The sequence below is a fragment of the Ischnura elegans genome, chromosome 11, assembly GCF_921293095.1.
Source record: "Ischnura elegans chromosome 11, ioIscEleg1.1, whole genome shotgun sequence".
Classification (NCBI taxonomy): Eukaryota; Metazoa; Arthropoda; class Insecta; order Odonata; family Coenagrionidae; genus Ischnura; species Ischnura elegans.
Window position 1 is genome coordinate 44,165,584 of NC_060256.1, and position 12,190 is coordinate 44,177,773.

At 35.4% G+C, this 12,190-nt stretch overlaps 1 protein-coding gene across 1 annotated transcript in view; it reads right to left on the reverse strand.

Moving 5' to 3' along the window:
• Positions 1-189: 189 nt before the first annotated feature.
• The window catches only part of LOC124167833 (DNA polymerase epsilon catalytic subunit 1), a 58,986-nt gene continuing 46,985 nt past the window's right edge, over positions 190-12,190 (reverse strand). The window contains exons 26-34 of the mRNA XM_046545870.1: positions 11,130-11,269; positions 10,129-10,342; positions 9,247-9,535; positions 6,413-6,595; positions 5,531-5,832; positions 3,971-4,094; positions 1,820-2,031; positions 1,556-1,688; positions 190-537 (exon numbers count right to left, since the gene is read on the reverse strand). Coding sequence (XP_046401826.1) covers positions 352-537; positions 1,556-1,688; positions 1,820-2,031; positions 3,971-4,094; positions 5,531-5,832; positions 6,413-6,595; positions 9,247-9,535; positions 10,129-10,342; positions 11,130-11,269 — 1,783 coding nt within the window. The 3' untranslated portion in view covers positions 190-351. The remainder of the gene's footprint in view (positions 538-1,555; positions 1,689-1,819; positions 2,032-3,970; positions 4,095-5,530; positions 5,833-6,412; positions 6,596-9,246; positions 9,536-10,128; positions 10,343-11,129; positions 11,270-12,190) is intronic.

Sequence of the window (12,190 nt, forward strand, 5' to 3'; positions counted from 1 at the left end):
GGCATAATTTTTAACTTCAATGAAATGTGGATGAAGGAGTTGAAATTTAAAATGAAATTAACTTTGTAGAAGAAAAAAGGGAAAATTTTAATCCTAGAAATCCTTAAAATTGTGCATTAAAACCATCACTAGCAATAAAGGCAAGGTAGGTTATTAAATAAATAAGTGAAGCACCAGGCTTCATAAATATAGAAGGAATGCGTTAAATAGTCCCTAGCACAGCAGGGAATAATTTCCATTTATTAAAAACCTTAAATAACATACAAAAAACAGTCCGCGTAAGGTTCATGCTCCGAGCATCTTCCAATCACACACAACATTCAAATACCTACATCCACAAGCACTGCAGGGTCATTTCTTAGCCGGAGCACTATTCCGTGATAATATCCACGTTACATTCTCCAATAAGAGGGGCATTTCAAATTGTTCTGCGATCACTTTGAATGTCCTGACCTGTCTTAATAAACTTTCTGGCTCATTTAAAACTTTAAAATCTCCAGCACATGAACAGTAGTCAGCCATGTTCTCCATTTTAATCTGAAAAATAAATAGGTACATAAATTAAACTCTTGAGTATACAACACAAAAAGTCAAAGGGAAATCTAACTACCTCTTAAGCAAAGATTAATTGTAGAAAGCATCTATAGAAAATACAGTAGCAATGAATATTAACTCAAGACTGAAAATCACTAAATCAAGGATATACAGTGGAACCTCGTTAAAGCGAGTACGGGCTATAGCGACACCCCCGCTATTACGAGAGATAGCCGATGCACCGTCAATTGACCTTATAATAAGCGTGTTAAAAAATTCGTTTTTACGAGACCCTTTCGGTGTTGGCTCTCGCCATAGCGAGGGTTTCACCGCCGGAAGACTTTCATGAAGACTTCTTAACCTCTGTAATTGCTAGCGATCTGTTAGAAATGAAGTTAATGGAGTGCTCAGTCTCAAATTTATGTGATAAACTGTCGTTCGATAAATATAATGATTGACGAAACAATGCTCTGCATGATTTTTATTCAGTGCGGCGCTTATAAATTGTTTGAATAGTTAGTCGTTATTTGAGTAAGGAAATTTAGTGATACAAAAAAACATCGCCTTTCGTCTGGATTTATGCTTACGTTTATTGGGTAGATGTTTATCTGTCGCCGCACCACTCCTGTTCCTGTATATCCGTTCGCAACAGTTATATTGGCTATTATTTGCTCCACCTCCGGTAAAGCGACAATTCGCTATAGCGAGTGTTTCTTAGTGCACCGTGGGGTGTCGTTATATCGAGGTTTCACTGTACTTGAACAAAACATTATTACAAACCCCTCTGCCTAATTGTGCCACTAGACATCTACCCTTGTACAAAAACAGGCACTAGGTATGTTATTAAAACACTAAAAAAATTCTATGAAAGGAAGCTAACCTTTTACGCAAGATAAATCTAAAGCAGATAACAAAAATTAGAATGATTTGAGATTTTTACTTTATTTTGCTAAATATGTATTTATTTCTTTTATCCTGCCGTGCAGCATATAGATAATAAGTTTCGTAATTATGCACCTACCTGATGACATTTTTTACACTGAAGATCCTGCAGCATGTATGCCATTAATTTCCTATGGACAATATCAAGTAATGAATACTCAATTTCTGAGTTATCATAAGGTACCTGGCATAGGGGGCATATCCAGACATTCCTGCCACAAAAAAAGAAACGCTTAGTCCATCATTTAATGAATTAAAAATAGGCATATGTTTTCCAATGATAAATTTCATACATTACAGATAAAATACACTACTATGTACATATTTTTAAATGCCAACTTACTTTCCATTTTCTTCAGCCCTGTAATTATCCTTACACAGATCTATGTCTCTGCAGTGATTGCATGACCGACAGATCACTTCAGGTAAGATATAAGAAGTGCAAGGATCATGCCACTCAGCATCTTTGCTGAATTCACCAACACCAATAAGACGTAGAAGATTACGACGCAACTTTGTCACTTCTTCTGCTACACTACTATCAAGGGAGAGAACCTAGAAAAGAAAGAGACCATTTTTTAGAATTGAGTGAATGCGCTACTGATAGTGTGAAAGCTTGCTTATTGGGGGAAGAATCTTCCTTAAGAATTTGATGAAAAACTCACATCATAACTACACTAGTCAACACAGGAAAATTTTCATGTTTTCGCATAACATACTTCATAAATTGAGATGCATAGCCACATAAAACTGAATGGATCAATCATAAGAAAACCAAAGTAGTGCGGTTATAGTAAGCTTCGCGAGCGAGGAATGTAAGACTTCAGATAAAAGTAGGTTGAAAAAAAGTTCAGCAGGTAGAACAATTCAAGTATTTAGGAATCACATTAGAGGAAAACAAATACAGTAGTACAGACATCCAGAAGAGAGTTGCATTAGCTAAGGAGGCATTCATGAGCAGGAAGGAGCTTATGAGAGGGTCATTAATTTAATGAAAAGGTTAGGGAAGAGTTTGATCTGGAGTGTAGCTCTTTACGGTGCAGAAACGTGGACACTAAGGAAGGAGGACAAGAGGAGACGGTAGGTATTTGAGATGTGGGTGTGGAGAAAAATGGAGAAGGTGAAATGGACGAAAAGGAATAGGAACGAAGTGCTGGACATGGTGGTTAAGGAGAGGCAGCTTTTACATGAAATATGGAGGAGACAGAAAGTATGAATGGGGCAAGCACTTAGCGAGGAGGGGATGTTGAGAGTAGAATGTTATGTAAACGAGGGAAAGGAAGGAAAAGAATAGCATTTTTAGATAGGTTGAAAGGGAGTTGGCCTTATTCTGAATTGAAGAGGAAAGTGCTTTAAGAAAGGAGATTTTCACAAAAGGCTTCAAGTACTCCATGGTAACCTACCTTAATCGGTAAAATACTATTATAATAATAATGCAACTGAATAAAATCAAGTTGATCTTTCGCGAACACAGGTTGACACGAACCTTTCAACCAGTAGCATTCCTACATGACAGGGTGCCCACTCATTTTTCACAATATGTAACTTATGCATGATAAAAAAACAGGAAGAATTAAAACCTTAAGGCTTATATAGAAAGTGGCCTATGATAAACCATTGACCCTCTCCAGTCAGAACTCCATCACTATGAACCAAGGGCGTACCCAGGATAAAAACTAGGGGGTGGGAGGGGGGGCAAGCCATGGTTGTTCAAGTTGCAGGTATGATATAAGCACGGAAAAGGTGAATGAAATCAACATTTTAAGGAAACTGTAACAGCTCTTTATTAGTTTTTAAAATTATTTGCTTGAAAAAATATTATTTTCCTTAAAGTCATTTGCGATTTCTGCTTCTAGGGTGACAGCTACCCCCTCCTGTCCCTTGCTGGGTACGCCCATGCTATGAAGTGTGCACCTATGTGGTGGCAAAACCTTAGGCAACACAATATAATATTATGGTCTTAATCTGATTGTAAGAATTCACATACAGTTGATCACCCCCAATCCTGAATTCCCTAATCCACGAACACCAATTATTTTTTCTATTAACATTTAATATGTATTTGATATTCTGCATTATACTTATGCATACATGTTATGTGCTTTTTTCACTCTACTGTTTTGCAATAATATTGGTTGAACGTGACTGTGGTTATGAATTTAGAAACAATCATTTATTATAGAAGTATTTACAAATTAAACAGTTGATTTAAATTTCATCTCATTTTATTTGAACTACCCAAAATCCGGCATTGCCAAAGTCCTGAGGTGATGGATTTGGGGTGCTGAACTGTACGATGCATTTAGTTATAACTTGAAATTTCATTTTTGTTATTAACAATCAAATCAGAACCATTTGTTCAGCATGCCCATTCACGTAAAATCTTATCACGTCATAAGTGTATCCCATTGAACTATTGCATATTTTTTAAAAATATCATAATTAATAATGTAAAAAGACAGGTTAATTTCTTCAAAAAATTGAAAATTCTCACCTTACAAACAGCCTTTACAAATCCCAAAGCTGGGCTTATCTTTTCGTGCTCCAAACTCCATGCAGGAGCAAGCTCACTATCTATCTCCTGAGTAGGCATTTTTTTGTGTATTTTCTGGGTTATCCTGCACATGGGAGAATAAAACAAGGCATTTTACAAGTTTATTCCAGCACATTGGTATAGCAAACAAAAAATAATGAGAGACAGAAATCAAGGCTGAACTTTTACAATACACATGCATAATTCAGAGAGAAATATAGGGAGAAAGCTTAAATTTAAACTCCAGTTATTAATCAATTTATTATTACCGTATATGTCTGAATATAGTCCCCCTTTTTTTTCCAAAAATGCCTCTGGTAAAAGTAAAGGGGGGGACTATATTCAAACGCATTTTTTTTACTTTTCCCAAAACTGAAGCCACAAAATTAGGGGGGGGGACTATATTCGGAGAAATATGGTAGTTAAGCTGCATTACATTTATATTATTATGCAATTGGTGATAGGATAAAGGTAAGATACGATTAATTTTTAATGAGCCAATTACGTGAGAAAATTAAACCGGAAGATTAACGTTTACATGTCTGCATTTCTAGCAAGATGTGCTGCATACAAACACAATAAATAATGATGAAAAACCAGCGTAAAGTTGCATAAATACGTAGTGAATTTAATTTTAGTTCTTAATTATTTAAATTATCAATTTAATCATGGTGTAGTCAGTAAGGTGTTCATCATTTTGCCCATTTCCCCTTCCTGTGCAAAAATTATGCTAAGAGATGGGTCAGTTCAGTTCTTTGGTTCCCATGGTTCTTAAGCTTATAACAGAAAATTGAACGGTAACCAGAAATAATCATAGCCTAAATGTTTAGCAAAAAAGTGACAGTAAAAATTTTTCATGAGCTGAGAATGAAGCCTTAAGACAAAGTGCTGATTAAATGATTTTATCATGACTTAAATAAAAGAAATATGTAATGGCAAATACATGCAAAAAGAAATATGAGAAGTACTACATTTAAATTTCACTCCATCATCTCAATTATCTACAGCCATGACAGAAAAATAATAGATAGGAATCAATTTATTTAAAATTTTGGTAAATGCACATCACCAGCAGGTTCATAACCTGAGCTTAAGTCAACATCTTACCACCTAACTTCAGCATATGTCTTTGATAAAGCATAAAAGAATTAAATAGCAAGATCAATGATAACTAGCAATGACATGATTGATTGGAAAAATATCTTGCTTGGAATTGGCAGAGTATATTCTTCCCTAATTTGTTCTTATGAGTATAATGAGAAGCCAGAATTCTCATATTTTTGGAAGCTTGAGAATGACTTTTACACCATGTTTTACATACTTAGTTATGTTAAGTCATATATGTCATGGAATCATTCTTTTTAGAGATAACTCGATGCATTATTTTAGGTAGTTTTCTTGATAACTTACCAAATTCAATCATAGCTTTTGAAATTTTAGCGACGAAAAGAACGGAAATTCCTAGCACCAAACCTGAACCGAAAAAAAGGAATGACGAATCCTTATGATGTCAATACTCACTGGAAAAGTTTCTGAGACATATCACCACCAATTAGCTCACGAGCAAAGTTGGATACACCAGTGTGAACACCAAGACCAAGAGGTTCTTGACTGGGTTGCGTAAGCTGTGATGAGATGGATTCATGACGTTTCCTCCAAGGTCTCACAGGGGTCATGCCTCCCAACTTGGATCTATCTTCAGCCATCTCCTTCAAATGCCTGTACACCGCACTGATGTAACCAGCTATCACAGTACTGAAACCAGCCTGAATGCTTACATCAGGAAGATATTCCATGAGGTTCCAGTTCATCACAATTTCTGGCTGTAATACACAAAAAATACAATGCACAATTAAGACAATTCTTTTGTACTATGTGTAATTAATGAAACTGCACACCATAATTCCTAAACACTGGTGAAATAAGAGGATGCATGGCATAATTTCTCAAATTTTTGGGATTTTCATTATCTTAAACCTCATGGTAATGAAATACGTCTCATGAGACATCACTTATAGAGTATACTCTATATTGGCAAACCTTTTGCATGTACTACAATTTTGAATAAAATTTATTTAATCGTAATAAATATTATAAAAAATGCAAAAGATTTATATCTACCTATCTCAGTCAGAATTACTAGCTTAGCTAAATTCAGGAGCATGATTCACTCATGGTAAGCATTTCATGCATTGTATTCTGTTAGTGATTTTTTTTACCCGAATAGCATGTGATATTGTATTCTAATATGCAGTTTATAAATTGTGATTGTATGTAACATTACTTGTACATTTATGTATGATTGAATTTTTCCCTGACAAGGTTGGTGCATCTTCTGAATACTTTTGACCAATAAAACATTATTTTAAGCAAATAACCCAAAAAAAAGTAATGCTACCATACCCCATCATCCTCATCATCATCTTCGTTCAATACTTCTTCCCTCTCCTCTTCATTTTCCTCTTCTTCTCCGTCTTCCTCTGTCCTTTCCTTTCCTTTGACTACCATGCTGTCATCTGCATCTCCAGATTCTCCAACGCCACCAATTCCTTCAGGGAGTTTCCCCTTCACCCCAGCATGGTTAGCCTGAAATGAAGAGGGGGAAAATATAAAATTATGTCCACATAGATAAAATAGAATATTTCAGCATAATTTCATGCTTTTTTTTACAAAATTATAAAATTAAATTTCCGAATAGATAAAACCTGACGGGCAACTTTCCATGTCAAGAATTATTTTCTTAAATTAATCATAAACTTTTTAACACATTCAGAGTGGAGCACGTCAATTGACATGGTCCCGTCCAAGCTGAGATGCGGAGAACGTCAATTGAATTGCTCTGCCAGTCGGGCCAGGAGCCCTTTCTCCACGTCCATATGTGACTAATATCCACTTCCGATTCTTCCAATCATGTGTATGGCCTTCAGCAAGCTTCCCTCTTTCGAACCATGCGTGCCGTTTGTAATAAGCAGTACAGCAGACTCCCGACTATCCGGCTGCGGTTTATCTGTGTTGTGGATTATCCGTGCATGATTTTTCACTCTTGCTCAATTTTTTCTGCGATCTTTATAAAAAAAATCAGATGCAAAATCATCGGAATTACGGCATTAATGCTAGGATACACCAGCCTTATTATTTCCGTTAGAATTCCCTTTGTAAAACGGAAGCAGTCACGCGCTAGCTACATTTACAGGAGCTCTGTGTTCCTGTTTTCCAAGCCTCGCAGTGTGCGACCGCACTCCTTGATCACGGATACACGTCACACAGCAGTTGCAACCCGGGCAACTTGTGCGATGCGACTGCGTGGCATGGTGCCTGACATTGTAGTTTCCTACATCGAGCAGTGATTTTGAATCATTTGTGCACCACTTTTCAGTTTCCGTGATCACACAGCCACGGATGGGTGGTTTTCAAAACCAGGCCTTACATGGAGCATTAATAATACAAATACAACCATGTTATCATCGCTAAAATGATCGCGAACTGGCAAAGAAAACTCTCAATAAGTCCATGAAGCACTCTTAAATAACAGAATAACTGCTTAAATAATAATAGATTGTTTGTTTTACGTAAATTATGAATATTACAAGACATTTAAGTGAAAGTTTGGATAATCCGTGTTTTTCGATTATTCGTGCCGTCTCTCCCCATCATTAGTGCAGATATTAGAATGAAAAAACTTTGTAAAATTTCTCATTAATTTTAGTAACACGACCAGTTTCATCGGTGTGCGACATCATCAGATGCATATATAATAAATAATCTCGTGTTAATAAAATAAATGTGAAATTTTACAAAGTTTTTTCATTCTAATATGAGGCAATTTCACGAAGTTACGCCGCAAACCATTCAATTGATTAGTGCAGATAATCAGGAGTGTAATATAATAATAATTTCATCTTTATTTTTCAAGCGAATTTAGGACAGCATTGTCCTCTCTTACAATTAACTTGATTGACAATCACAAACATCCTGTACTGTATTTGAACGGAAGTAATGGCACAAAAACCTCCCTCTATTTTTCTTTCTCATTTCAACGGTCGATTTTGATGACTTAAATGAAAATCAGGCCTGCATTGAATGTGTTAACTAACTTTCATCCAAGCACTTCTTGCTTGAAGCTAACATACTAATGAAATTAGTGTTACTATTCTCTCCCATTTTAATAGAAGATTCCGTGTTGTTTTAAAATGGATTATTAACAGTGGGACCTTTATGGTTTTCATATGAGTTTCCATGTTTGTCTATATAATTTATTATTATGTAATATTTTAACCAATAAAACAAATTTTTATATGCCTCCCAAGTTAATATCCCATTTTCTTTTTTGGCATAATATGCATTAAGAAGTACATACTGCCATTAATACCATTGCACACTGATTTTAACAAGAGATAAGATGGTCCCAAGAGTGTGGATCAAATTTTCCATGCAGAATTTTGCTCATCTCCAACCTGGAGAATTATTATTGCATTATCACATATTAGTGAGCCAATTAACAACCATGTAGCCAAAAATACAAGCAAAACATATAATTGCACTATTTTATCAAACAGTAGCTCAAAGCTCAAATAGCACCACCATCATCAAAAACAAATTATGCATTAGGATTAAGGGAATGCAATGAGAAAATTACAAAATTTTAATTCATTAAGCAAGCAGCTTCCACTATTAAATAATGTGTTTAAGACTCTGGTACAGCATCTTTTGGCACACTGTGAAATGCACGTCACAGTATGCCTTAAATGCCAACTGTGGAACAAAGATTCAATTTCCAATTCAGTTATGAATAACAAACTCAAGGGCAGATCCAGGATTTTTTTCTTGGGGGGGCCACAGGGTCTGACAGGCAAACTGTCTTCCCATCTTCAGGATTACGAACTACAAGCAACAATTATGTACAAAATATACTCTTAATTTTAATATAAAAATTATTCATATGCAAATATTTATAGCTTTAATATTAAAATATACATTTTTTTAAATATTTGTATTAAAAATATTGTCTATTTTTCAAGCATCTGGGGGGAGGGCATGTGCTCCCCCCCCCCTAAATCCGCCTATGATCATAATCACACTGCTATAATTTAAATGGACCTGCCAAAATGCTTCACCCAGATTTCAGCTCAGGAGCCAATGATTACCGGTCAAACTTTCTATACTCCTGACCACCATATGCTGAACATTAAAATACTTTAAATCTACCAAATAAATGGCACACAATAAGGCACTCTTACCGGATCAAGCCATAACAGGTATTCCCAGCATTGCCGGTAAGAGATCTCAATACTATGGAAAAGCTCCTTATTCCGGATGCTCTGAACAACAAATTCCACGTAAGCGATGGCATCTTCTACCCTTTTCTTCTTTGTGCAGATAATAATTTTATTGAAATTTGCATAAACTATCACAGAGCCAAGACGCTTGAATTCAGCAACCAATTGGATGTACAACTTCTTCATCAGGCTGTGCAAAGTGCGTCTCAATGCAGGATCATAAAGCAGTGTGCTTGGAGTCCGTAACCACCTTCAAGGAAAAATGTAAAATTTGAAGTAAATAGCAAAATCAAGCCTATCACACTTGTGACAATCAAAGAACCATTAGAACAAAGCATTCTTTCCATTTATACACATTCCTAAACATATTTACTTCCTACAAAGATACATGTAGCTCAATAATACAAAATTACTGGTCATTGACAGTTTCTCAATAAATCACCTGTGAAATAATGATACCATATATGTCTGAATATAGTCCCCCCTTTTTTTCCTAAAATGCCTGTGGTAAAAGAAAAGGGGGGACAATATTCAAATGCATTTTTTTTTACTTTTCCCGAAACTGAAGCCTCAAAATTAGGGGGGGGACTATATTAAGAGGGGAACAATATTCAGAGAAATACGGTAATTCAACCTTGAAACCAGACAGTAACATTTCTAAGATTTAATACAAATGTCCTCAGGACAATTTACTAAAACTAGGCAAGATTTCTTTTACTTTACATGAAAGTTTTGAAAAAGTGATTAAAAAATCAAAGAGATTGATAGGCTTCACGAAAAATATAGTCCTGCAATCACGTTCTTCTCATAACAGACATAGAGTTTATTAGTAGATGTACTGACCTGTAAAAGTGTACAATTTGAAAGTCTGCAAACACATTGCGATATACAGAGACGTCTCTCAGCCACGTTCCAACCATGGTTCGCAATACACGGAATGCACCACTGCACAAAGCTGTTTCATCATACGAAGGTAGTACAGCTACCCCACCCTCTCCCATCATTTCTTCTAGGGATGCTTGGGGAATAGTATCAAAGGACACACACGAACTGGTCCCTGGAGAATAAGAGAAATATAAGACACGGTCTCAGGTGTTATTTTGTGGAATTGCTTCATTATTGAATGAAATAAAATAACTTTGTTTTATTTCATTCAATAATGAAGCGATAAAGAAGAGAAATATCACCAAAAAAGAAAAATATATTATTTAATCCAAGTAAAAAACATATTTCCTTCCAAAATGGGAAAATATTTTCATAAAACACAGTTTATACTAAATTATAATTCAATTTACGAGACTGTTTTGATATCAAAGGTCACAAAGCAGGGTAAATAAATGGTGGCTAACGGGTGGGTGAAGATCTCTGGAACTACATAATTACAAAATTTATAGCTCATGACAATAGCATCTGGATATTACGCCAAGATTCATTATTGGTGTGAACTGAGGCCTAAGGAATTTTTGCTTCTGGAATGTTAACCTTTTTTTGTGACATGAATGGAAAATTCTCCTTAGGTCATAGTACACTGAATCCTACTGGCCATTTCACTAGGACTTAATTCTGTATAAGTGCTTATGCTTCTCCAGTATAATCACACAGAGAAAATCATAATAACTAGTTATTTACTCAAATTCAACGGAGAAATGACTTAGAGCTACAGTGGGCTACTAAATAAGTAGGCTACCTCCAATTTATAATCTAAACTATTTCAAAAATAAAATCAGGAAAGGGAAATCTGGAAGGGCATGTCAAGACTAAGCACAGGGTAATACCCTACTTAGTTTTCTCACATTTAGGCATTCATGGTTTTTGGAATACAATTAAACAAAAACAAGACAAACCATCAATATCATTGACATGGTGTGACTGAAGAAGGGTATTCACAGCAAGACCATCAATATCAAGTTCAACACAAACTGTTCCATATGATCCTGGCTGGTTTGTCAGAATGCTTGAACTCTCCTCAAATTCAGTCAGCAACCTAAAATAGGAAATGTAAATAAAATACTTTAATAGTTTATGACAACTAGCACCATAAATTGAATTTGAAATGAATTTCATAGCCGTGACTGCACATCAAAATCAATACACAATATGTACCAGCCTTTACATCATTTAGAATAATAGTAATAATATATCCTTTACAGTGGCCTTTACTAAAGGAGATTCAAAATTACAGTAAGTCCTCGACATACGAACAAGATGCATTCCGAGATGCTGTTCATACGTTGAATTTGTTTGTTAGTTAAAAAACCTAAGCAATGCATCATAAAGTGTAGTTATCCTGCATAATGCAGCACTGAATTACAATCTTGAGTTAATACATGATGATAACGAACTGATCCATTAGTGCATGCGATGTGGCTACAGCCGAAAACATTTCGCTGCCCATGGGAAGAAAGAAAGAGAAAGAAGAACACAAAACAGTACCTGACTTCAAAACTGTTTAATTGATACTTTTTTTTAGATTGTGCTCAGAGCACGAGCTCCTCTACGCCAAATGGTGTTGCATTGACCAACCTCTAAGGTGCCAAATTTGAAATTTTGGGCAGCTTCAATTTTTTTAATTTTCACATCTCTGAAAATTCCTAAGATGAACGTTCGTAAATGGAGGACTTATTGTATCAAATTTTCAATTTTCACATGCATCATCACTGAAGTAAAAGCAAAGAAGCTATATTAACATTAATTTTCAGCAAGCCATAATTATACTATAATGGCCATCAGAGGCTTTTTTATTTTTTTTATTTATTTATTGCTTGCTAAAAGATCAATCAAAAAAGTATCAATGAAACAGTTTTCAAGTCAGGAACTGTTTAGTGTACTTCCTTCTCTTTCTTGCCTCCCATGGGCAGGCAAATGTTTTCGGCTGTAGCCACGTCGCACGCACAACTAAATCAAT